Source organism: Pavona decussata, unplaced genomic scaffold (assembly GCF_977016875.1).
Source record: "Pavona decussata unplaced genomic scaffold, jaPavDecu1.1 SCAFFOLD_8, whole genome shotgun sequence".
NCBI lineage: Eukaryota > Metazoa > Cnidaria > Anthozoa > Scleractinia > Agariciidae > Pavona > Pavona decussata.
The window spans coordinates 1,556,365-1,584,109 of NW_028145431.1; the positions used below are offsets into that span (position 1 = coordinate 1,556,365).

Consider the following 27,745-nt stretch of genomic DNA (forward strand, 5'->3'; position numbering starts at 1 on the left):
TCATGCTTTAATTGCAGTTTATGAACCTCTAAAAAGAAGAAGACCATGGACCTTAAAAAACGAATTTAGACCGCTGTATAACGACACAACGAACTTGAGATGCTGTAGCCCTTCATTAAGGTTTTTATTACAAAGGCACTTCAACAAATTTGTCGTCGATAGTGCATTACATCATTTTAAATTAGTCTAGGCAACCGCGAACTTAAAAAAAATAATTAAAATCAGAGATCGTGTTAAAAGATTTTTTCAATTCCTTCCAACACAAAATATTTAAACGCTGTTCAGCAGAGCAATCAGATTTTCCATTTTTATCTTAGACGGGCAGTCGAACGACATATATGTAAAAAAAATCGCTCAATTAATCGCCATGTTAGCACACGCCAGCTCTAATTCCAGTGAGCAGAAGTTGTGAACTAATCAAATAGTTGATGCGATGAAGCAAAAAGGTTTTTGTTTGGTCACGGTTAAAGAAACGTTAAATTATGCCAGTGCGTCGACAAGCTAGTGTAACAAAAATACTGTTATTTTGTTCCTTTGTTTCTTTAAAAATATCGAGCAGCAGTAAATGTTTAAAAAATAGACAACGACGAAAAAAGCAAGAATAAAAGACAAAAGGCGAATCAGTTCGGTGCATGCATAATTTATGACAGCAACAGCAAAATGTGCACACTCAAACAAAACAACAAGAAAAGGTTTTAATTGCAAATTCATTTTTCATTTACATGTTACAGTTTATATAGCAACCACTCGCAATTATAGCTATGTGGGATGGATTCGCTAAAAATCAAAAACAAAGGTTGAGGGGCTGCTATGTTTAAAATGTTATTTAAATGCTTGTCACATTACAAATGAAATTTACGAGAGTACCTAACTTTAAATTCCTCCTGATAGGTCCATTTCTCGGTAACATATATCTAGTTACAAAACAAAATTAGCTTTCAAAATCCAAAAATTAAATTTAAAGCGTTACAAGCTTTTGATTCCTTCGCGGAATCTTGTATAAATGGAACCGTAATTGCTCTGGCCAATCACAGCTGACACAAAGAGCACTAAGGGCCAATCAGAATTCGAAGTAAATACATGTCACCGGCGCTTAGCGCGGGAAAATGTTTGCGAGTATGTTACGATTGGTAGAGTCTTGCTTCTCATTAGAGTGAGGTGAGTTTTGCCAACCAATCAAAGCGCTGCCGAGCTGTTTTCAGTTAAATGACGGAAGTACGTAATTTGCGTGAACTTTGCTCAGGCTTTGGTTTTGCCTTTGAGCGGGTTTCAATTGAGTGTCGAAAGTAATTTCGCGTTTGCTCTGGTTTTGCTTTACTGTACTCTATCATAGGTTGGAAAAGTTTGCGCCATTTTTTCAACCAAAGAGAAACCAAGCCAAAACCAATCGTGACGTGTTCGCACGTGTTTTCCCGCGCTTGACGCGGCCGCTTACATGTATTTGCTTCGAATTCTGATTGGTTCATTGTGCTGTTGACGTCTGTTGCTCGTACCCGTTTTCCCGCGCTTGATGCCGCTTACACGTATTTGCTTCGAATTCTGATAGGGTTGATTGTGCTGGTTACGTCTGTTGCTCGTACGCGTTTTCCCGCGTTTGATGCCGCCTACATGTATTTGCTTTGAATTCTGATTGGTTCATTGTGCTGTTTACGTCTGGAGCTCGTACCCGTTTTCCCGCGCTTGATACCGCTTACATGTATTTGCTTCGAATTCTGATTGGCTCATTGTGCTGTTTACGTCTGTTGCTCGTACGCGTTTTCCCGCGTTTGATGCCGCTTACATGTATTTGCTTCGAATTTATTATTGGTTCATTGTGCTGTTTACGTCTGGTGCTCGTACCCGTTTCCCCCCCGCTTGATGCCGCTTACATGTATTTGCTTCGAATTCTGATTGGTTCATTGTGCTGTTTACGTCTGTTGCTCGTATGCGTTTTCCAGCGTTTTTGCGATTTAGGTGTATTTGCTTCGAGTTCTAATCTATTCCTTTCACCGTCTGTGATTGGCTAGACTAATTACTTTGGGTTTGGCTTGACGACGCGTAAATGAAACCCGCTTTAACGCGAAACCAAAGCAAACACGAATTACTTTTGATAGTCAATTCAAAAACCCTCTAAAATCTATCATGATAAACTAATGACTGCCAAGTTCTTCTCCTTGCCATCAATCACCAGCATTTCAATCACAGATGACAAAGAAAAACATCAGTATTCATCTCCTTTCATCTCAGTTCGTATAAAAGGGCAAAATATGTGATAACCACGCCAGTAACCTATGGAAAAATAAAGAAAACAAAAATTAAACAGTTGCACTTTAAATATTCAACATGTTTCACGATTTCATCACACACAGCATTCAGTGAAGACAGTAATACATTACCGTGACAATCAGCGGTTTTGTTATGTGCACCAGTCCTCCCGCGGTTATTGCTACTGGGTCTCCGTTTAGCTTCGCCAAGAACAGCATCAGCTAAACGGGAAAATAAAACACAGCTTATCAGTAGCCCGTTTAATGCTGACGCCGAGTCTATATAGGGACCTGAAAGATGCTCCCTTATTTCGATTTGGTGGACAAAATCCTAAGGAGTTTAAGCTCACCTGCAGTAAGAGTTAACCTTCGAGTCTGTCGATGAAATTTCAAAGCATAGCAGTTCCAAAAAGATTGCTTTTAACAGTAGTAACTTTTGGAAATCCTCGCTTTTTGAAATTCAGGTTGCGTTCGATTCACCTTATTCCGGAATAAGAATAAGCGGAATAGCTGTTAGATTTCTCTTTTAGATAAAATTTCGGTGAAACACGATTATAGAGACAATTGTATTCCAGTAACTCAAAAAACCTCTTATGAGGGATTTCTTGTCATCGTTTTATATATTCCTAATCTGGAATAGGGTCAATTGAACACACCCTTAGCTGGTTTTCGGTTCCATTGTTTTTAAAAGCCGTTCAGTCACCTTTGGACAGTTAAAGGTTTGAAAGGATTGCTTTGTCAGGTCTAACACGCAAAAACACGCGGGAAAATTGCTTAGAAAGACACACATTTATTTAGAGCCTGTACACAATGTGTTCTTCAAAACCAGCCTGAAAAATTACCTTAGATATCCATATTGATGACTAAATGGCTGCGTTAAAGGATATGATCACTATAAAACATAGAAGTTAGCCTATACCTCTGTGTGCGTATCCAGATCAACGTTGGCTATTTGAACTTTCTGAACCACCTCCGTGAAGGCATGGATCTGTCAAAAAAGATGGTAAAAAAACGGTATGAGGGGCGGACCTTTACAATTGTATGGGCTGGAGGTGTTGGGTAATTGTTTTGCACAATCTTTCGCTACTTAAGGTTTGGGGATGAATTTTCTTCCACTAGGATGTTTCTTTTCTTCGCTTCTCGATGCACTCTTTGGTTTCTCCTGCGAAAGCCCTACAGGAATTTTTTGGGCCCAATCAGTTACCCCCAGTCAAGAATGTAATGGTCAGTCCTTGCCATTTATCGAAGTAAAGCGCAGTGTCAAAGCAGCCTGAAACGCAAGAGGGATTCAAAATTGAATGAAACGTAGGTGAACTCAGTAGCAGCACAGCTAGGAATAGAAGGGCTCAGAGTCTGCGTTGAATAAAAATAGAGTCACAACACTCATGAGCAAGCCAATTAAACTATTAACACTAAACACCATGCACGTTGGTAAAATATGAAGTATTGCTACATGATTATTCGCAGTAAAATCATCAAGTATAAAATAAAGGTCAAATTTAGCCTGTTCCAGGCTAGTCAAAATTGTCAAAATCATGAGAACCATTGTCACACAATACTGAGCACATTTAAAACCATAAGTATTGGCTTTGCAGTTCTCTTATGAGTCATAACTTTCCCACCCACCCACTATAGCTACCACGGTAGCTAATTTCTCCGTTGCAAAGAGTATTGGTGATTTCCGGCTGTATGTATAACTTCGTCTTGAACTGTGCGCCTCTACCGTTTATAGTCTTCTGTTTCTATTGTGAGTTAGTTTTTTAGGTACCATAATCACAAAAGAAAGACACGCTTGCTAATTGCTCTCAGTACGTGTTTAATCAGCTTAGCAATGTCTCGCGCTGTTGATTTTTAAAGTGGCTCGTTTCGTAATTAAGATAGCAACATCACGCAACGTTAGTTTGAGCTTAGCTCACGGTATTCAAAACAAATTTAAGTGATTTTTCAGTACTCACCCTGCTGTTCAAATGTGCTCCTAGGAAAGATACGCTCACCATAATAAATGCCACAGTAACGAACCAAAAGCTCAAAGTGAGCTGAGTTATTACGCCATCAGACTTGAATATCAGGTCAAACAAAAGAAAACAGACCAGCGGGATGTTGGTGATGTAAACGACGAGGGTCAAAAATTTGAACAAATTGTCCACCTTTCGCACAGAGCCACACAGCGACGAATGCTGCTGTCTCAGTATTTTGATCCTCCTTATTTCGCTGGCGGAAGCAGTCAATCGCAGAGTCTTTCGAAGACGGTGACATTGGTGAATTAATGTGAGACAAACGGCCGTGAATATACCGAAAGGCATCAGCCAGGCGGCGGTGCAGTAGAGGGAAATGATGAAAGTAACTATTCTAACTCCAAGGCTGTCAGAGAAGGGGATGAACATAGCTTTCGCCAGAGGCTGTAAAGATTCGGAAGGAAGGAACATGATAAGGCCATACAGCACTGCATTAAGTACTACAAAGAAATATATCACAAGCATAGTTCGTTTGACGGATTTGATCATGTACGGTTCAGCAACTAGTTCGTGGAAATTTGGCTGTGTATTCCAGTACATCACAAGGCTCTTTAAACCCGACTTCTTGGGTGTTAGGTTCATGGTGAAGAAACATATAGTGGCTTGTAGAGCGGTCTGTAAGTACCATAGCAACAGAGGGACAAGGGCTTGAACACCAGAAGACTCAATTAGATCCTTACTGATCCCAAACGATGCAATGGCCTTGCACACGTTGGCCCACAAAATCAACAGCACGAAGCACTGATAAGAGCGCTTTGCAAAGAAAGAGAGTCTTCGGTTTGCGGAAACGTCCTCTAGGCCGCAAGGACTCGCCATGTCTTCGAAGTAAAGTCCAAATAGCTTCATGGGGAAGAACACAGACTGGAGTTTGGCAATGAGACAAATCCTCCTGCACGTATCGCGATCATAGCTCAACCTGGACGAACTCGAAGATTTTGAACCATTATTCATTGATCCTTTCCCCTCCGGTGGCTCCAGTGGTTTTGTGCCGTCTCGATTCTCGTTTAAAGCTATTCCACTGGGATTGATCTCACCGTCCGTGTGGGAGTTTAATTTGACGGCCATTTCTAGTTTAGCACTCATGTTTTGTTGGGTTGTTTTTCTCCCAACTACCACGCGCTTTTCACTTTGGAATTGCGAAACTGCTTTACAATAATAACAGTATTCGACACAGCGGTGCCAAAGTACGGATATTGAAACAACTAAAAAAAGGTCAAATAAACAGACAACATGTAATAATTTACATATTTATATTACCTGATCGATTGATCGTATCTCAGAACAATGGCCAACAATGGTTTATTTATCAGGCAAAATCAGGCAAAGAGATGACGTTGCTCTCTTTAACAATAATTTAATCTTGGTTTTTGCAACGTCATCATCCTAACACCGTGACCACAAAAGATAAGAAAATGCTTAGCAATGGTTCAGTTTGCGAGAAAATTAAATTTTTGAAATGCAAGACCAATTATTGAACAGCCATTACTGATATTATTACAGGGACGCAGATAAAGCAAGGAGCAGGCCATGGGGCGAAAGGATGGGAAGGGAATATACGGCCGCTTACCGGAAACAGGTAACAAAAGAATATGTGCAATTTTTGGCCTAAAAAGAGATCAAGAAATTTGAACAGAGGTCGCTTATGTTTACGAAAGTTGAAAAAGTATTTAAACATAAAAAGGATACAGTCAACCCTCTCGTAAGCGACCACCCTTGGGGCACGACAAAGTGGTTGCTTACGGGAGGTGGTCGCTCACAGGAAAGATCAACAATATAAGCCTAATACTGGATTGATACATGAAATATTACCTTATCAGCTAAAATTAGGCAAATAGTTGCATTTCACGGAGACAATGACATTTCTATTCCATGGCTTAAGGAAAAGATTGAAAGCACTGGCATATTTCACGTTAAATAGTGCCTGGACAATCTATTCATTCTTCTGATTAAACTTTGTATAAAATTTTGGAACAGATCACTGTAACTGTACCTACAGATCTAATTATAGCCATTTTCTCTGTCTGTAAACTGTTATTATCTGTCAGCAGTCCGGGAAGCATTATTAAAAATTGAACTTTTGTCACTTCTGAGTAATGATTAACTAACGATCATACGTGATTATCATTTATGTTAAGTGATTGCTGACCGAAAACAGAAAAAAAAGAATATGTTAAATTTCTGGCCTTAAAAGTGGTCGCGGTCCCTTAAGATATTTGAGTCGTGGTCGCTTACGAGAGAATTCTTGAAACAGTATTTAACTGAGAAACAAAACGATTGTTTACGAAGTGGTCACTTACGGGAGGTGGTCGCTTACGAGAAGTGGTCGCTATGAGAGAGTTGACTGTACTAGTTACAAAGTGGTCGCTTACGGGAGGTCCCGTGGCGATCACCTCCCGTCAGCGACTATAAATTTGTCAAAGTCACAGTTCAAATTGTTTGAAATCCAGACAGGAGACCCTGAAAACGACATCCAATTCCCATTCCCAAATGAGGAAACATTTCCTTTCTCGTGTATATTTTACTATGAGGCAGCGTAATACATGTGCTTGTTTTTTTATCGCGGATCACTGCATACCGATAGTGCTACTGTATAAATTGTTAAATCTGATTGGATAATAACCTCAGATAAAACGTTATATTTAACACTTGTTCCAGGAGCGCGCGCGATCTCATATCCAACAAGCCGCGTGAGTGGAATAATGGCCTAAGTTAGCCCTTCGGGCTAACTCTCGAAACGTTAGCACTCGAATCTCTTTACTTTGGCCAATTTGTAGTTTAGTTATCATCTCTGTTGATAAACCAAACATTGGTTTCTGCTCCCCACCGACGCAACACCACATTTTCTTTAAAAAATAACCCCTTTAAAAAAAGTTGTATCCGCCGGTTTTGTGAAGAATTTGAATGCATTTTCATGCAACAATTAATTCAACGTAAAAGTTAAATGTGGAGTGTAGGTTCAGTTCAGAGATGTCAAACAGATTTCCTAAAGTAATTTCCCTGTTTTCCCTTTTACTGTCATAATTTCGTCTAGTCGACAAAACGCCGTCAATTTATAATTTGTTCAGAAGTACATATTACATCTACTGTGCATACAGTAAAAGAAAGAAACGAACATTATTCAGGCATCTTTCGACAATTTTATTGTCAAAACTTCACAATTTACTGTTATTTAATTAGGTTTACAAGCTTGGTCTCACAATTTGTAAATAAAAATATTTTTTCCCAAATTCAGAGCTAGCCATTAATAAATATCATTTAGGATGAAAACGTATGATTATTATTTTTGATCCTTGTACCCCAACAACCTCGTTCCCAGGGTCAGAGGAGAGACCCTGAGAACGAGGTTGGGACAGGAGCCCATAACCCAATTGATGGTTGGCACGTAAAGTCATGGCGGCCATGTTGGTGTACAGGAACAATAAGATCTTTCTCCTCTGGGAGTTCACTTCCATTTTTATGCAAATTATGTGAGCAAATTTTATTTTGTTTTGTCCACCAACATGGCAGCAATGCAAACCACCTAACCAAAGACGAGGATAAGAAATTAACGGTGTGAATAATTTGTAAAACCATATTTGATTTCTTAATCTCAGATGACAGTAAAAAACAGAACGGTCTCAATAATTGGTGACTGACTGGCAACTGGCAGGAAAAAGAGAGATGTATCACTGGCCAAATAGTTTTTTTTTTGTTTTGCTAATTTTCAAGAGTTCAAGAATTCTTTTGTCAAAGCTCCGCTTTGCATCCTATATTCGTTGAACCCAATAAAAGAATTTTCTCTGCATTCATTTGCAATGAGGTTTTTCTTGTTCATTTCTTTCTAACTATTGGAACTTAAAAGGAAAAATAAATCTTTGTCAAAATAATTCCACAGTCGTCACCACACTTCGCATTTGTGTTCCGGATTCATTGGTGATCCAAGTGGACAGTTAAATGCGTTGGCGAAGTCCTTGCTGTTTCGGAGAGTCACTTGAACCCTAAAGGTAAAAAATATACCTTACTCAGAAGAGACAGACTTGAAACGTTAAAAAAGGGAAGTGTCATGGGTTTTTTTTAAACTCTTTTAATTTGTTAAAAATGGTGAAATAAGACCCTTGCTTAGCTACAAAATAATTATAGAACAACGAGAGGAATGGAATCAACTCAATTCTTGAAAAGAACAACTCTTAATCTGTTCTAGCGTATTATGGAAACAAAAATGCGAGGACTTGAAAAACGTTAACCTCAGACATTTTTCAAGTTGAATCCATCCCGACTTACTCTGTCTCTGGCCAGAGGCACTAATCGACAGTTTTATCGCACTGGGGTGATAATTGAAACAAAACTAAACAATTCAGTTTTCTTCGCTTGAATTTATAAGTTTTTGACTCTACACTGTATGCAAGTCAAATTCCGCTGACTGACAAACATTTCATTTGGAGTTTGAAATGACATCAAACTCACGTAATACTTCCCCTATAAGGACAGTCATTTTATCGGTAAGTACTGAAATTAAAACATGTGAATCTCCCCCCCCCCCCCCCCCCTCCTCCCCCATGACCGGCTTACCAACAGGTGCAACTGGATATGCTCAAACGTCAGATTGCAGGGGGAAAAGAATTTATTTATCAACCTAGCAAATAGCATAACTCGCCACGAGTAATTCTTGTACTGTTGAGGTGATATCCCGGATAATTATGAACGCTGTATGGACAGTTTGGAGAGTCGGGGGATTGTGGATTTTATTCACAACTGGTTTTTATATTCATGGCGGACAGCTCAATGGAAATGTTCATAAAATTCACTTTGAAAATGATCCATGTTTCTCATACAATTACTTAAATAGGTGCCCTTCAGCTATTGAAAAAGGGATTTTACACAAAACACACTGAAAATGTGAGCGGACGAATTAGATGACCCAACGGCCTGGCTACAAGTAGTCATTCATTTTTTTTCAGGGAAGTTAAAGTGAACGAAATACGCAGAAAACTTTATCAGTTTTCTTCTTGTTTCTCCTTTTTCTCTTGTTGCCCCACGTTTGTAGTAAGAAATTCAATCTTGAATCTTGAAAGGAAAACTTAATTTTTCATAAGCCTTGTGGTGTCTGTTAACTTCTGTCATTTCATCTTCCCGTTTACTTTGTTTGTAAATTTGTGTTTCATAAATCTGTAGTATAAAGTGTCTATCTTTTAAAACCTAATTGCCAACGCACTAGCTTAATGAACTATCGTAATTCCACGCGTATCATTAAAAATATTCTCCAAAAATATTTCAAATGTTCCTACAGTACCACTCTGTAACCCCAACACTTTCAATTCATTTTCTACTCACCGAATTTCTCCAGGAGAGTGAACATTTGTTGCTAAGTCAGTTAAAGCATAACTAGGAGTACTCTTTTCACACCAGATCTGCAAAAAGAACACAAAAATGCTTTGAATATTAGCAATGACTAAGCAATATAAACGCCTATCACATCACTTCTCAAATCATTATTAAAGGGATATTGTCAAGGCGATTTTGCTGTATTTTGCTCAAAACTGCTCAAGAATTTGACAAATAACTTTTTTTCTAAAATGAAATTGCTGTTAGAGTGCCAGGAAGAAAATATTAACGGATTTCAACGAGGAAGGACAAACCATGATCAGGTATTTGGCGACTTCTCTACAATACACAAGATAAACTTGAAAAATTGGCCAATTTTTTCAAGTTGCAATCCATTTCCATCGTAGCCATGAGCAGCCAAACATAATTATTACTAGTTTCTGTGCTCTAGTAGGGTTATTATTAACAAAACTGAACCATTATTTTGACGATTCCGTCGATTGAAATACGTTTTTTGTTGTTCAAAGTGACACAAAAAATGAGTGACACTGCCCCTTTAATAGTTGGACAAATCCAAAGTTAATTATTCGAAATAACAAATTAAGATCACATTTTCCAAACCTCCTTCACGGTTGTTACTTAGTTCGTTTGTTTTCTCTTCGTGAATTTTCAAAAAGTTTGAGGACTATTTTCTGAATATTCAAGCTGGGTGCCTCAGACTGCACCGCACACCTTCCGGGCAACATCAAATGGGACAACCCGTTGAACACAACCGAGAGCGCTACCGAATCAGGAATGATAACTTTCATACGGGACATGACGTGTTATAACATATGGGTATGTTCCTGAGTTTATCTTACCTGAGCGAAGGAAAGAAAGAAGAGTTGATCGGAAGTAAGGTTCAGCAGAGTTGTGTCGTGGTCTCTTGTGGCAAGCCACTTTTGATACGCCTGATTTGAAACAAATAAGTTTGTCATCTATCGGCTAGCAGATTTCTTTCTAAATAGTTGAGTGGGCTAGGGAGCGAACCCCGAGGGAGTTCTTCTGGGAATTTTCAGTGGGGGTGTATGGCTCAGTTCTCCATATCCTGGCCCTTTTTCACACCAAAATATGTAACTTTTCGGGTACCCTTTCTTCACACATGGTCCCAGTTGTTCAAAGCCCGATTAAGCTAATCCTGGGTTAACGTGAACTTTCCTTCGTTCGAGTTTAATTACTACTCATTTTTTACCACTAGTTTAAAATTAGCTTTTAAAACATTTTTAATGAGCGAGAGGAAAACCTCGGTTAATTTTTAATCGTCGATTAGCGTTAATCGGCTTTCGAACAACCTGGCCCTGGCATCTAAAAGTCATAACCATTTTCAGACATGGATTCCTGAATCCATAGCCGTTTTCAGACTCCCAGACAAAAATGGTTAAAATCGATAACCTATTTCAGACCAAAATGGCTCAAAACTCCTACCCTTTGGTGCCTCACATGTATACATTACTTACATAACGGAGTACCCACCTCCCCCGCCCCCCACCCTCCCGAGAGAGAACCAAATCATAGCCTCGTCTCGCTGCATGCTCGCTCCAGTTTCGTATAGTTTGCACTTCGTTCCTTTAGCTGCCGGGTTCTATTGTACTTGAAAGAGACGCTATAATAACAGTTCATATCAGTTCGGAAACATTATGCGGATTTTCGCTGCACTTACCCACATTTCGCTGTATCAGTACTTAATGGGGGTGTTGCTCGTTGGTAGTTACGTAATGTATGGTGACACAAACTGTACCGTTAAGTCCTCATATATGAGGTACCTTTCCCTGGTCAACTGGAAGAGCGCGACTGGGTATGAGACGAGCGCTTAGGTCTCTTAGTCTCTTAGAAACCATAGACAATTCCTATTCTTGAATTAGAAATCCTTCCTTTACCTTGTAGGCTAGTTTCAATCCTCCATTGTCAGCAGTATTTTCTCCTAAGGTCTTTCTGCCATCCAACTGGAACATAACATTTTCAACAAAGTTTAACAAGTTATCTTTCATTTTACAATAACTGTCAAAATTCACGCGCGCTAATTGGCTCGTAGCTTCCGTCTATAACTAGCACAGACAATTAAAATGGTGTCAGATGAAATGCGCGCGCTTTCTCGAGGGAAACTTAAGCCAATTCCTTTCGTATTTTTCCATGTTATTACAAAGGAGTATAAACCAAAGAAGTTATTCATTAAATAATTGATTTACTTACTTGGTGTCCTTGTACTTCACACTGGCTGTATTGATCAACCAAACACTGCTCTCTCTCTGCAAAATTGTGCAAGGATGCCGCGCTCCACCAATTTGCTAAGTTGCCGTGTTGATCGAACTGGGCACCTGTAAAAAATAAGAACATTTTTGCCGGCCTGGTTCATAGCCCATATTACAGTTGTGAGATTAGTGATCTGGCCTTGAGAGGAACCTCACTGCTTTTTATATGAGAACACATGTCAATAAATTTTTCCTCCTCTTTCTGGAATTACACATCGTCTCCACCACAAGTTGCAATTTCTCAAATTGTTGCTCAAAATTTGTCAAAAAAGTTGCCACTGGTTGCCGTGAAGTTGCTCGAAAAATCAAGAAAGTTGCTTTTGAAAATAGAAGTTGCTGGTTCCCGCCTTTTGGTTTTGAGTCTGACAATCTGCTTCCTCGTGTCCTAAGTTATCCTTCTGAAACTTTGTATGCTATTTTATTTTAACAAGCCTGAAAGAGTGACCGCATGAATATATTTTTGTCCGTCTACTGCTAATAGCAATTCAACATTGATATTATTAGCCTGTTAACAATGCAATATACATTTATCGAACACTTCTCTCCTAGGAGAAATTCGCCATTAATCAAAGTAAATATACAAACATAAATAATATAAAAAAAAAACCCCGTGGTTTAGTGGCCGCCGGTTTTGTTGTTTGTTTTTGTTTTATGTTTTTTTTTTTTCAAGCACTGTATGATATTTACCAATGTTTGATATGTTTTTTTTTCATCAAGCAATGTTGCATTCTTTATTTATTGGCTGTCGTTTGATCGTAGGTCGTTTAGACGTCATGCTGGCATGGTATGTGGCATGGTATGTAAGTACACTGGAGTAAATAAAAAACAAACCTAATGTCTGCTGTGCAGTGGAGTTGAAATATAACAATATATGAGTGAACTACTAACCATTAAAATCAAAACCGTGAGTGAGTTCGTGTCCAACCACAAATCCAAGAGCACCGAAATTCTCCGCGCTGAAAAATAAAACAAAGTTATCAATACATACACCATAGATTTAAGCCTAAACTATAGCCTACAAGGAAAAGTTCTAGCTTTGGGCTCGTCACGTATTCCTCCCTCACATGGTTGACGAGCCCACAGCTACAATAGAGCGTCTGCGTAGTAGGCTAGCCAGTACAGTGAAATAAAATAGTTCGTAAGAAAAAACGAAACTCATAATTTAATAATTCATGAAGACAAAGAAAAGGAAATCACCATCGTGAAGGACGTCTTAATTTAATTATCATAAAATTTGGTTAACACTTTTGCTTTGAATTTTTTCAAGAATTATTAATGGTTTGAGAAGCTATATCAAATACTCTAAAGAGTGTTTCATACGATTTCCAAACACCTCGAAGTTGGTTTAAAAAAACTCGGCCGAGCTTCGTTTTTTCAAATCACTTCCGTCGGTGTTTGGAAATCGGACGAAACACTCTTCCTCTTGTTTGATATATTACAAGACTGTCGGTTATAAACTTTAGTAAGTTTACTAAGTTCAATTGAGGAAAATTGTTTGGTTCTTAGAACAGATAATATCTACTGAGCGGGAGAAAAAACAATTGATGCATTATAAATTTCACAATTATTTTTTAGTTCCGAGCGCAGTCCATATAAATTGAATCATCAATCTAATTGGTTGTGCTAAAAGTCCAGATTTTCTTCGTGTGGACGTATCACCATGGATTCAGAGCACTGGCGCATGTTAACGTCCTTAAATTGCGCGGGTTTTTTTTTTGAAAGAATGATGATTACATTCAATCTTATTGACCAAGTTTTTTTTTTTTGGTGCAGATGAATAAGCATTGTCCTCGTTTTTCCTTTTGCTCATATGTAGACCTTACCATCGTCTTGGTCTACGTGTTAACAGAGAAAAGAACTTGGTCAATCTTTTACACCGGGCTCTGTACTGACTTACTGTGGATGTTCAACATGATAAAATGGAGGTCGGAGAATCCCTGCAGGCACGACTGAAAAGGTAAAAGAAACGAATTTTTTACGCTTTTTATTCTCTAGATTTATCGTGCAAAGCGCTTTTCAATTGAGCGTCGAAAGTTATTTCGCGTTTGCTTTGGTTTTGCTTTACAACATTCAGTGATTGGTTTGCAAAATTCGCGACACTTTCAAATCAACGACAAGCAAAACCAAAACCAACCATGACTTGCTCGCACGCGTTTTTCCTCGCTTGGCACAGGTTTTATGTATTTCCTTCTAACTTTTATTTCTTCATTATTTTATTTACATCAATTGTGATTGGCCAGAGTATTTACTTTGGTTTTGGTTTTACGACACTGAAAACTAGTGTATAAATTGGAGTCATCATCATCATCGTCGTCATCATCATCATCATCATCATCATTATCATCATCATCACCATCAACGTCACAATCACCTTACCATTACCATTACCATAACCATTATTGTCAACGTTATCATTATAATTATCATTAATTGCTATTATTATCATTATTATTAACATCACCATTATCATTATTGTCATAATTATCATTACCACTATCGTTTTCATTACCACAATTAAGTAATTAAGTCCTACCCCAAACACATGCACAACAAGGGAGCAAAGCCGGGGAGTATTGGCTGTCCGTAAAGAACATAAAGGGGCTAGAATGACTGGGGCAGCTTTAGAACACGCACACATACTGCACACACAGAAAGACCAGGCGTACTATATTTAACAAACAGTTGGTAGCCGGAAAATACTAGCTACTATTAAAAAGATAATTGGGTAGATTGTAGGAACGGGGTGAAGATTTAAAGGGCGAAACTTTTGCCCTGTGCCGGCAATCCCCCCCTGGGTCAGTCCGAGGATGCCTATATCGTGTGACTAGATGGAGGTATGACTAGGTTTTAACCAGGCCTCGTAACGACGCCTGGAATTGACTGGGGCCGTAATGGAGGTGGTTTGGTTGTCCTTTTTCCGTATAATTGTAAGGACAGTTATTCCTTTGAATTGCCAAGGTTGTTATCTATAAAACTAGGGGTTGCCCGTAAAAACAAGAAATTCTCGGTTATCTCTTATATTTGGGTCAGAAAGGATCGAATCCAATACAGTGGCTTACTCACCGATTTTATTGCTGTTTGGTGAATAATAAGCATTACTCTCGGTTGGTCGCATGTTCCATTGAAAGCGGTTCAGCGGGCTTCCTCTTGATAACAGCGAATTACTCATTCTCAACTTCATCTCTGTCAATCGATTTTTAAAGAACCTTCTGGGATCAACTTCCAACTGCAGGTTAAAGTTGTATGAAATTTTCTTAGTATATAAACAATTGTCTATGCAAGTTATTGCAAGCTAAGAAGGTGTAAACTGATCAAAGATATGCGCACACTTACCCCGGAAAAGTATATCTCTAATAAAGTTTGATTCATGATAAATTCCGGGTAGCCTATTTGTTGAAATATAGCGTCGGCCTGCAAAAAACGTCTTATGATCAATTAAGATACAGAAAGATATAAATGAAAATCACTTGCATGATTAATTGGACAAAAGGGAGAGGAAGAAAAAAAGACACATCAAAAGGTCACGATTGTTTCAGAGCGATTTTCATTTGAGTGTCTTAAAACCAAAAAAGTAATTACCGTTTGGCCAGATGTAGCCAATCAGAACTCGACGCAAATACACACAACCGGCGCCAAGCGCGGGAAAACGCGTGGAAGTGAGGCACGATTGGTTTGGGTTTCGCTTCTAATTGGTTGAGAAAGTAGCGCTAGTTTTGCTAACCAATCAGAGATCGAAGAAAAGCAACTGCAAAGGCAATTACCAAATTACTTTCGACAGCCAATGGAAAACTGCTCAATTATTGGGTAATTAATGCTTGTTGTTATGCCTCGCTTTCCTAGGTGTTACAAACTTCTGAGGGCACCGCATCGGCCTTACAAGCTTTTCTTTCCCAATGTATCGAAAAAGGATGTGATAGACTTTAGGATTAACGTAAGTGTCGGGAAAACCTTGTCTTAGACCACGGAGGATAGTCAACACTTCTACTAAAGGGTTACACAAGGCTCAGAGGCAACCTTGAGAAGTGATAAACATTGCACTAACCCGCTCCTCCCATACGTCAATGGTGACCATAGTAACCATAGTTACCTTTTCTGCTGCGGCCTGTTTTGTTGCATCATCCATCCACGTGACCTCTTGTAAGTTTTCTTTGAAAGCCTCACGAATGTTTTGAACCATCGCATCCGCCTGAGTGGAAAGATAAATGACAGTTGAATCATAGACGGGATGCCATTGCAACTGGCTAGTGTAGTTTGTTGGGACAATATTTTAAAAGAAATCGCAAAAATTCCAAGATTTCAAGGAAAATTTCAACGCAATCCTTAAATGTCGCTAATCAACTGATTAGAATAACATTATGAAAAATCTTCTTATTCTTGCCCCATCAGCCTAGTGACAGTTGTCTTATATTTCTTTTGTAACCAAACATCATGAGGAAGACTTCAAATACTTAATTAATAATTCATAGGCCCATTAACCTATCAAATAGTCGATAAAACATCACGTGCAGTGGTTTTAAAACCCGATTAAACCTCCTCCTTATTGGTATGCGGTGTTTGATGTTTTCCTCGTATGCTAATTTCCAACGTTCACAAAAGTATCATTGTTATGAACTCTCTTGACACACGTTTTTTCAGGAATGTTTTTAAGCCGTTCAAAAACACGCAGCACGAGGCTGCGCCTCGTGGTTTTAGACCCGATAAAACACCGCTTCTCGTGTTTTGAACATTACATAATTTCATTTTATGTCAAGTCATTTCTTTAGACAATAGTCCACAAGATCAAAGTCGCCATGGCTCTGATCTCAGCGAACTAGCGCTTCTCCACGCAGAACTCTCGGTCTAATACAGCAGTATCCCGTTAGCTCATTGATAAGGCCATTTCCGAGTTGCTGTGAACCTCACTATGAAAGCGAGGCTAAGTGCAAAACTATTCATATGAAAATAAGTTTTGTTTGCATATGAATGAAAACTAATTTTCATAACAAAAACTTTGCACTTAGCCTCGCTTTCACAATGAGGTTCAAAGCAACTCGGAAATGGTCTGTTGATATCGGCTTGACCTAATTAACGATAGTCTGCATGGCAAGCGTCAGAAAGATGGAATGAAGAGAGGAATTTCCCGTTCCGAAGTTCATAAACAGAGTGGACCCTAGTTTACACATTGTTCAAGTTGCGTCTTATAAAGAAATGAACCCCATCGCAAGAAAGACTAAATAAAAATTAGTAAGTTTACCAAGTTTGGTTGTGTTTCGTCGAGTAGGCCACCAGGCTGTGACCCGGTCAAACGTTGCCCAGGTCCCCCAAATCCATATAAAGTCTCTAATTTTGTTCCGATTTTTGAAACCCTTCTAAATGATTGCTATCTAACGACAGAAGCTCAAACTTAGTAAACTGCCTAATTTTAATGTGATCTTTCTTGCGATGGACTTCAACTTCTGAATAATGAAAATTTAAAAACTGCTCTTCAGTCCCCATTTGAACTCCGGAACGGGCAATCTAGAGCGCGCGCAGACAAAGCGGTCTGAACCTCTCTCCCCTTCGTCTTGCTAGCGCCCGTCATGCGGGCTCAAGAAATGCGCGAGGATGATCTATGATACATACATGATTTATAATTTCATTGGTAAAACCGCTGCCTTTAATAAACAGCATAGATACACCCATATCAAGGGACGCGTCAGTACCGCGGACGCATCTTCGCCACAAAGGACTGGATTTCTGTATTCCGTAAGCCGTTTGAGCGAACTCAAGGTATGCATCGTGAAAGTCCGAGGATAGATAGCCACCAAAGTTATACATGATGAACCATGTGATGTAGTTAGCTTGAATTCTATACAAATAAAGCATATTAACGCTAAATGTTAGTCAGTTGTCAAGTAATGTTAGGACGGACATCTCGGCGCTTTGTAGTACTATACATCAAAGACGAAGAAAAGTGTTGCATCCGATTTCCAACAACTGAGAAGTTGAAAAAAGGATGAAAAAAGGAAGCGAGGCTAAGTTTTCGTTTCTTCATTTGTTGACATATTATTTTTTCACCAACTTCGCGGTGTTTCAAGGAAATCGGATGAATTAAACGCTTTTTCGACTCTTTGATATAGCTACAATATTCCTAACGTATATTACTAACATATGTAACTTCTATGTAATATTCCTGGAGCAAATAAATGTTTGACTGATAGCTTTTCAAACCATTAACAATTCTTGTAGAAGTTCCAAGCAAAAGTTCACCAAATTTTATGATACAGTAATTAATATCACATTTCAACCTCCTCCCCCCCTTCACCGTAGTGATTCTTTTGTTTTCTCTTTATGAATTATTAATGATTTGCGAACACGGTCAAATATAATACAATAAAAAAAAACTACACTATTTTTCGGACAGTTTAATGGCCATTAATTGACAAAGCAGTTTCAAGGACTTTTTCTACAATACAACAAGGAAAAATAAATGTTAATAAGAAATGGAGGAGTGAGCTTATGAATGGACAGGTAAAATGGAAAAAGGCCAACATGGCTACTCCAATACAAGTCCTAGCGACCCGACAAGAGCCTCGGCCATAAGGAAGTGGAGAATGTACGCTCTTTCGCAGAAAGGGTCCGTCAAAATGCTATTGCTCCTATGAAAGACTTAGGGTCAGTTATTAAAAGACAGTTTAGACGGTGTTTAACAAAACCACTTTCTAAACCATCTTCAAGTTTGCCAACAGTCATATCTAAACATTGTCTGCTGCTGACGATAACAAGAAGGCTTGTATCCCAGACTAGAAAACTATTCATCTTCATCAAATAAACCACTTATAAACAGATTTGAAGGCCCACTGATTGTCTTAAGCCGCGACCTAAGTTAGACTCTGTTTAAATAACTGGCCCTTAGAATTTAGGTGAGTCGGGGAAGTGAAAGCGACAGAGGTATGCAGATAGGTTAGCCTCCCACGCAGTCGTTTTTAGGGGACTCGTATTACCTCCTTGTGGGGAGGAGGTAATACGATTCCCCTAAAAACGACTGCGTGGGAGGCTATAGATAGGTAAGTATGTGGCTTTGTTTAATGTCCGGTGGTTGACCTTGGTTAGACCTCTAGCAGTATGAGCGCTAACTTGTTGAGAAAATAATACAAAAGCATACACTATATGACCCGACATAATGTAATTCATATCGAGGCGTGGCGCTCACGTGATAACCCCGTGGAGGTGGGTTGTACCAGGTACGGATAGTCAATCAGTCTAGTCAAGTCTAGCCAATGAGGTTAGAGCAAATGATAGGTGTGGTTATGAACTAGAAATTTTGCCCAGGTAGTCTTCCTTCTTCTCCTCGCCATTAGATTGAACAGTTCCCCAGAAATCTTTTTCCCACCTCCTCCCCATTTTCACCACCTCTCAACGTTTTTCCTGCATCCTGGATAGAACCATTAAAGCAGGCGAAATTTTGTCGCCCCGTTTATGAACAGGAGGTTAAGCACTTTAATTGTTATTGCTGCGTTAGGAGTGGGCAAATTTATTCCAACAAAGTTTTCTGTTATTCTCGGAAATCAGCTACTAACTGTGTTTTCAACAAAAGCTCGCGCTTTAACTGCACCTTATGTTAAACGAGAACATACCTCGATATAAATAACAATACTGGGAGGGAGGTTAAAGCTTTCTACTTGAAAACAACAGTTCTTACCCTTGTGGAGTTTTTTTCAACAATTTTAATAATTCTTTTAAGTACTCCGGAGCGGCCACAAACACTTCTTCAGAAGCAGAGAAGGAATGATCATCACCCAGTCCTTCTGTTAGCTTGTTGAAATATCGCTCCCAGTCAAAATGATACTGAGAAAAAAGCAAAAAATCGGTGTCAACTTACAAGCTCTTCAATTCTAACAGAGACAAGAAACTTCTGTTGCATTTTGTGATTCTAAAATGATTTAGCAAGGTTTATTTGCAACACATCCACCAGTAGGTGGTCTTCCTTTGCGAAGATCTAGACCTAAAAATCAAACGTATCTCATACCTCATTATAAGGTAGATTATTTTCAAAATCTGCAAGTGTCCACTTCAAGATGACACCGTTATCCTCTTGTTGTTCAACTTGCATTGCCTAAAACAACATAACAAGCAAACTGTCTACATCTTAGTATTAAAGTAAGATAGTCGTACGTTTTAATGGACGTAATATATCAAACACGAGGAAGAATCGGTTCCTTCCGATTTGCGATTTCCAAACATCGAGAAGTGTATCGTAAATAAACCAATGTACTGTAAGTGATATAAGTATTTGTATCTTAGTCGTGTTAGTGCCCCATTGTAAGTAGTATTTATTGTCGCAGCAGAAAACTGTATTTTTGTACTGTAATGTTAGTAATTGTGTTGCAATAGCCGAGTTTTTCAAAAATAACTTCGAGGTGCTTGGAATCCAATGAAGCACCCTTTCGAGTGTTTGATCAGGGCCCAATTGTTCAAAGCCCGATTAAGCTAATCCCGGATTAACGTGAACTTTGATGCGAGTTTAATTAATAATTCTAGTGATAAAGATTCTCCCAAAAGAGTTTTGTCCGTCAGTTTTGCCTTAGACTTTTTTTTAACCTTCAGCTTGAAATTAGCCTTTTAAACCATTTTAAACAAGCGAGATGAAAACTTCGATTAACGGTCAATCGGCTTTCAAACAACCGGGCCCAGGTTCTTAAACCATTATTCCTAGAAACTGAAAAACCGTTGAAAAAAAAATGAATTGTATTTTATACAGTGGAGGCGGCCTGGCTGCAGAGCGGTCAAGGCTTCTGACTTGAACTCCCAAGTCCCGGGCACCAGTCCCGCTCGGCTGCTAGCTAGAGTTGTTTCTCGGTAGCCCCTCACTGCCGAGCTTGTAAATAGCCAGCAGGTGTACGTCCTGCCAGATGGGATTTATTTTTAAACCGTGTTACGTTCAATTTGTATTATTTGTTTCTGAAGTTAAAGTTCAGCCTCACTAACACCCTGTGTTGCAATCACTGACCGACGGTAAATGAAGACTGTTAATTATTTTATTTCTTTGTGTACCTTGACCACGTCAACCTCTAATAACAGGATCGCCCTGATTTCGTCTATCAAACTGTAGGGGTCTTGATGATCAAGTCCTCGCAGCAGTCTGGTTAGGGTTCCCATCAATTTCATGTATGCTTTAGCAATCTGCGGTAAAAATAGAAAGAAATCGTGAGAAAACGCGCGTAAGGCAAGTGATGATTGGTTTTGTTTTATTTGCTGGAAAAGCGACATCTTTGGTTTAAAATAGAGAGCGTCGCGATCGGTGAAACAAATTAAAAGCCGGAAAAGGCCGTCTGCTCTCGAAGGCTATGGCTTGTGCTCCTTGTAACGAATTTTGTTTTCAATTCGAAATTAGTACCGAGTGAAAAAATATGAGCAAACATGTTTAACTCAACTTACCGCAATGGAATGCTCTTCCGATGATAAATAGACATCACGTGACTTCATAAGGGGCTCTGATTGGCCAATCTGTTAAAACAGATAAATACAGATGAAACGTTGCAGTTTATTTCTCAGTGGTGACTTACAACGAGTAGAGAACCAAATTAATGTAGACCGGAATTTTCGGTAATTGGTTTCTGCGGATGTATCATTCTTTGCAGTCATTACTGGGATTGTCATACAAGACTTAGCTCCGAAGTATTACCCAAAAAGACTCCCGAAAACAAGGCTCACATTCAAAATTTCAAAGAGTGCTCAAACTTCTCGTACTTTTTATATACAAGATCAACACGTACACCGCCATGCCCTTATTTCCTCATCACACAGCTTAACATGGTATCCCAGGAGGCGCCTGAGATATCCTAAGAGATTATTGTCATTACAATTAGCAGGGGATCCCAGGGGTATCGTCACCGGTCAACTGGCAGGGGAGCACAGAGGAGTTTTGTCATGACAACCGGTGGAGAGCTATTGGGGCATGAAGATGACAACTAATAGTAACTTTAGAGGAATATCGCCATGATAATCAGCAGGGGATCCCCAGGACTTAATTGCAAGAATAAAAAACAGGGATCTCAGGGGTGGAGAGGGGATCCAAGGGGAGAATTAACATGGCAAAATCAACAGAAGGCGTCGGGGGAAGGAGAGGGGGGGTGGGGTGGGGTATGTCATGATAACTAGCATGATTACCCAGGGTAGTGCTGTCGTGAAAATCATCGCTAAAAGAACTACGAGGAGAATTCAATATTTGACCTGATGAGCCAGGTCAGGTTATACTTATTTTAAAACCACCACAATACTTCGTATCAAACCATGTATTGATTAATTAGTGTTGGAGTTATTTTTTTTTTCCTGAAGTCTCCCTTACCGCAAGTCTCGTTGGAGATGAAGAATTTCTTGGATCCACGCCCAAGGACACTGACATCAGCGGAAATACGCCTAGAGAGCGGTGGACAGTCGCTAGAACATCTTCTAGTACCCAGCTGTCGTCATTAAAATCATTCGGCACAAAAGGACTGAAATGTTGCCCAACGGTGTTATGTATGAGGTCTATCAGTGGTGTGGCTCCCAGACTATTGCGTTCTGTTTGGTTGCTGCATGAACGGTACCAGTTGTAAACTAGTTTGGCCACGGTGCCATCATCTGAGGACATTAGACAACAACAGTAAGTTCAGGTGACTATCGTAGAAAAAATAATGCTTTGTTATGGAGACTGTCCAATTCTTTTGATGGCTGTCACGGCAATTTTGCTACATTTTCGTGAAAATGGCTCAAATATTTGTCAAAGAACCTTTTTTGTAACATGAAATTGCTGTTAGAGCACCGAGAAGGAAATATCAAGGGATTTATCCGGGGAAGAACAAACTATAAGCAGTGTTTGACGACTTCTCTACAATACACAGGAGGAACTTGAAAAAACTGGCCAATTTTTTCAAGTTGCAATCCATTTTCATCCTAACCATCCCCAGCCAAAGATAATAATACTAGTTTCTGTGCATTATTAGAGTTATTATTAACAAAACTGAACCGTTATTTTGACGATACCATCGATTCAAATATGTTTTTTGGCTATTAAAAGTGACACAAAAAAATCGGTGACAGTGCCGCTTTAAGATGTTTTACCATTGTTCCCTGGGGAGGTATACTACTACTCCTCGGAAATTTTGGTGGGTGTGTGCTGGTCGGTTCGGTAAACCCAAACCCTCAGTTTCAGACTAAACATATGTGGTTTTCCGGTACCCTTTTCAGACCTGGCCTCTCAAATACATACCCACCATACCCCCTTCTGTAAAATTCATTCTCGTTTTCAGGCTTTCAGCCCTTTCCGCAGAACCTCCTTTGGCGCCGCACATACCAATTTAGCGGAGAGTACCCGTCTTTCGGCTTTCAGAAACTCTTCGTATCATTGAATGATGATAAAAACTAAATGCAGTAATTTGTTTGAAAACCTTAACGTTTCAGTCTCTTAGTGTCATTAATAGAGGCATTTGTTAACTAGATTAAATCTATCTATTTGAGAACAATTTTGACTTGAATAAATTCCACAGGTCAGATGAACTGTTACTTTGAATAACCAAAAACTTATTTGAATCAAAGGAAACGTCAACATATAATGGTTCATTTTGGTTATTAGGGAGCTTAAGCAACGACGACGGCAACCGCAACGAAAACGTCACCTGAAAATATAACTTTATTTCATTTGTGCTACTTCGCGATTATTTCAACTCGCTCAACTTTTACAGAAATGACCATCTATCCAGGAACCAAATTGGTAGGAGTGGCGTACAAGTTAAGAAAGAAAATGGAAAATTCACTGTCGTCCGTTGGCGTTCTCCACAAAACCTTAAATTTGGTCATTTCACGTTGTTTTGCAGAGGACGGCAAAGAAATGTACCAAAATGTAAAACGCACGTGCACAGCGATTGTTTTTGCTCATTAAACCTATTTTTTGCGGCGTTGTCATTGACGTTGCCATCGTCGTTGCTTAAGCTAAAAAATCCGACGAGATTAAACTGTGCTAGCGTATTAAGCCACAAGTATTTTAAAAACGCTATTTGTTCAAACCTGAATGCTCTTGCTCTTCAATGAGAGTTCTCAGTTTGTTCTCCGTTTGTTCAGCTAGGTAGGCAAATATGGTCCATTTTGCGTGATCGTCTGGGAGCCCCTCAGCTATCCAGCCCCCGCATGCGTACTGATAGAAGTTTTCACATGGTTCAACGGAGGTGTCCATCATCTGGGACATATTCAGGCTCTGTTTAGTGCATTGTTCCGTATGGCATTTTGGGATGTGTTTTCGTTTGTCAAAGGTGCGTTTATAAGCGGGTTTACGAAAGTGGGGTGACCGCATCATGTCTTTAAGTGTGTCGATAACTTTCTCATCAGGTACTAGAGGGAAAAAATACAATTTCAATTAATATTTGTAGAGCGCCAAAATGCAAAGTTCTAAGGCGTTTTTCAAAAGTGAGAAAACTTCATTACAAAAACAAGGCTGCTATAAAGATGTCAAAATATTTTGTTCAAACGAGAAAATTAGCCAGATATAGATTAAATGTTTGTTTGAAAAGAAACGTTTTTAACTTATTCTTAAAAATATTAACTGAAGTAAAGTTCCGTTGGTAAAGAGTTCCATAATTGAGGAGCACTGACCGTGAGAGAACTCTCTGTCTCCATAAGACTGAAAATTAGAGAAAGGAGTAACAGATAGTTTTGAAGATGAAGCTCTAAGCTTGCGCGCAGGAGTGTTAACACTAATAAATAATAATGCGCGGCGATTCTCTAACGCCAGTTTTATCCGCAGCTTGCGCGCGCTTTGTTCACTCCAGAGGGGAGGGGTAATCCAATCCTAATCTCGTACCAAGATCCCAGTTTGTTCGGGGATGCCGAAATGTGGGAGATCTGGGTATGAGATTAATCCAATCCCTTACGTGTATCTCTTGAACGTAATCCTGTGTTTGAGCCGCGTTGGCACGAAACACACAAAATATTATGACAATTTTGGTGTGAGAAAGGATGTGTTTGGGCTTGAACAAACAGATTATTTTTAAAACTCATTTGGCAGAATTTAACTCCATCCAAAAAGTTTGTCGGTTCTTACGTTTTACATTATCATGAAGGAAGTAAAAGAAATACATCATTGAATCCACCGCATATTTTATTGGATTTCGCTTATTTTTCCTGTTTAAATTACATCCGCTATCACTTTCAAAGTTTTTTGACTGACATTTTCAAAGATTTTGAAAGCTGATTAAAAATTATAGCAACGTCGGAGCGAATAACGAAATGACATGAGACAAACAGCTAAAAGTATTGATTACTCAGAGGCTGTTGTTAACCAGTAATATACTTCCGCACACAGTCTTTTATCTACAATGCTACAATGTTAACTTGTCTCCCGTTTTTAAAGTTTTTCTTTACAAATCGTTTGTAAGAGCCTTTCTCTTATAAAAGTTCAAAAGTGGACAAGGCCCTCAGGTTAAACACCACACAGCTGGTTAAAGACTGATAATTAAAATCTACGGCGAGTAACAGTTGGTTGGACCGGTTGTGCTAGCCCACGGACGCCTAGTTTTACCAAAAGGACTTTAAAACGATGTTATCGATTTTCCTCTTGACGCATACAATTTAAAAATGTTTCGATCGGAAACCAAACAAAATATCTGATTTAATCTACAACCGGCATATTTCCATAACTTTGAGATAATGAAAGAAACTTCCAGACTTCCATGCACGTATGAATTTTTTTCCAATTAATATTAAAATGATAAGTAGTCGGTCAGTGATTTGAACTCCCCTACCAATCGGAAGGATTCTTAATTTTTTTGAAATATCACCTCAAATTTTATAAATTTTTGGAAAATTGATTTCTTCTCTTTTCGGAAGGACACTGAAAATTTCGTTTAGAGTACGAAGTACGTCCAGGTTTTCGGAAAGCCCGACACAATTAAACCACAAGAAATTTGGAAATTCGAGGGATAAATTAAATCATATGAAAAATCCGAAGAGTTCAAAGTGAGATAGCCTACACTACACAAATTTCCCTTTAAAGGCCCTAAAATTATTTGACAAGACGAAATTTCCTTAAGGGCTAATTTCAACGAAATTTGCAGGTCGTACGGTACCTGACAAAGGCCAATTAACAGTGCTAACAATATTTGACGTGCAAATTAATAGATTTAAACGTACAAGCTGATTTTATTTCAGGAAGATTCAAAAGAATTTTGCAAAATTTCAAGACTGTCCGATCATCATTAAGACTTGCCAAAAATTGAACTGAGTCGAAGATTTCATAGCTGAGCGTTTAGTTAGCGCCCCTGAATCGGACGTCTCTGATCTTGAAGTCTCTTTCAGAGACGAAGTGTTTCACAGACTGATAACTTAAGGACCTTAAGATATATGATGCCTCTCTTTCCATAGCGTGTGTTATGCGTAGACTGTCCTAACACGAATTTAATCAGTGATCTTCATTTCATCCCCATTTCGATTCAGTGCTCGAAAGGAAGTCAGGTACAAAACGCGGACTGAATCAACTCGGGTGAAGAGGTGTTCTCAATGGAGATTGTAACTCGTACGAACAAGACAAAAGCTTCGACCCCTGATCGATATTATATTTTTTAAAAAGTTATCCCTTTAAACTGATTAAACTTCTCTCTCTCACCCCTCATAATAGTATTTTTTCCGCTTAAAATTGCTGCTGTTCTTGCAGTCTTAGTGTTCTATGCATCATAATATTGTCGTGTGAACAGAATTCAACAAACCCATGCATATTAAAAATTCATGTTTAATTTCATCACGATCACTCATTGTATCTTGACCTTGAACATAATGTCCCAGTCGAAACTAAAAGTTTTGAGAAGGAAGCAAAAGGCATTTGGAGTTTTAATACTACACGAGTATTAAATAACCTTAAATTTGGACAATTTTATAATAACGCTCAGTGTTAAAATAACTTGACGCTGATTATAAATCGGCTGATTAGTTAACTTGTTTTGCATACATGCTAAGTTTACGAACGAATAATATGCCTTAATATCCTACAGCGCTTTACAAAATCAGACAAGGGTACAAGCTGATGATTTTGTAGGAACACACCTGTTTTCTTTGCCGACTTCCTTCTTTCCTTGCGTGTTTTGATCGTCGCCAAAGAAGCTGTAAGCAAAACGCTCGCCACCACAACCAACCACAATATCTGCTTCATGTTGTTATTTCCAAAAACAGGTAAAGCCTTAAGCCCCGCTCTAATCAGCTCTTCTCTAAACGAGCTCACACCATCGCAGAATTGTCGTTTCGATAATTACTAAATCCGGCTGTGTTTACAGCGTTTCTCTTTATAAACTTTCGTAAGTTGGAGAGCACTGACGCATCAACCCATCATTGATTTTCCGCATTCAAATGAGCAATGCAGTGAAGCAGAACATGACGAACGCTTCTTAGCTGCCGATTATTCCCAATGGAATGTTATCATTGTTATGTAAATTGTATAATCTTGCCAAACGTCAGTTATTAGAGTTGGAATATTCATTACACTGTCGGTTGTGATTTATAAGTTGTCTCCCAACCATAAGTATAGTTTTTCAAAGGGGAAATCAGCTATGATGTCTGAATTCAGGGGCACCCAACGGATCATTTCGGTAAATTGTCTGTTCGGAAGGCCCTTAATCCCCTACAATTTTCTAAAGGGAACTTTCACCACGAACTTTTGTGATATGGGAAAATTAAGGCCTAGTGTTTTCTGATTGATAAAAATGTTGTTTCGGGTACCGAAAAAAGGTCAGCTGAGATTTTTCGGAAAGGAAGTAAGACCTATAGGTTTTCGGGTAATGGACAAAAATGCCCTACTAATTACACGGAATGCCCGCAGGGCATGACGTGTCTAGGTTTCGGTCGGGTATCTTTTTCTTCATCGGTGTCATAAATGTGCATATTAATTTATGCATTAAACTCTGTCCTCCCCTAGTAAGGA

The 27,745-nt window shown here is 39.0% G+C and overlaps 2 protein-coding genes and 1 long non-coding RNA gene across 5 annotated transcripts; 1 reads left to right on the forward strand and 2 right to left on the reverse strand.

The window, feature by feature from the left end:
- Positions 1-670: 670 nt before the first annotated feature.
- On the reverse strand, positions 671-7,244 carry LOC146488810 (uncharacterized). The gene is made up of 4 exons (XM_085113892.1): positions 4,199-7,244; positions 3,163-3,231; positions 2,376-2,465; positions 671-2,268 (listed from the first exon to the last, which is right to left on the reverse strand). The coding sequence occupies exons 1-4, from the start codon at positions 5,339-5,341 to the stop codon at positions 2,218-2,220; spliced, it is 1,353 nt and encodes a 450-aa protein (XP_084970018.1). The 5' UTR covers positions 5,342-7,244; the 3' UTR covers positions 671-2,217.
- LOC146488811 (uncharacterized) lies at positions 3,239-13,785 on the forward strand. Of its 3 annotated transcripts, XR_014865462.1 has the most exons (4): positions 3,239-3,467; positions 5,759-5,834; positions 12,607-12,643; positions 13,664-13,772. It is a non-coding gene; the product is annotated as an uncharacterized LOC146488811 (long non-coding RNA). The 3 variants fall into 3 exon arrangements; XR_014865461.1 differs by lacking the exon at positions 12,607-12,643 and having other exon boundaries at positions 13,664-13,785; XR_014865467.1 differs by lacking the exon at positions 3,239-3,467 and having other exon boundaries at positions 5,737-5,834; positions 13,621-13,756.
- LOC146488812 (endothelin-converting enzyme 1-like) lies at positions 7,373-27,194 on the reverse strand. The gene is made up of 18 exons (XM_085113875.1): positions 26,875-27,194; positions 23,851-24,171; positions 22,154-22,428; positions 21,244-21,312; positions 20,860-20,988; positions 19,835-19,921; positions 19,508-19,653; positions 17,449-17,674; positions 15,935-16,033; positions 15,181-15,258; positions 14,911-15,073; positions 13,745-13,796; positions 12,736-12,803; positions 11,789-11,913; positions 11,476-11,541; positions 10,420-10,509; positions 9,569-9,645; positions 7,373-8,235 (listed from the first exon to the last, which is right to left on the reverse strand). Exons 1-18 carry the CDS (start codon positions 26,978-26,980, stop codon positions 8,136-8,138), a joined length of 2,277 nt encoding a protein of 758 aa, XP_084970001.1. The 5' UTR covers positions 26,981-27,194; the 3' UTR covers positions 7,373-8,135.
- Between the last annotated feature and the right edge of the window lie 551 nt (positions 27,195-27,745).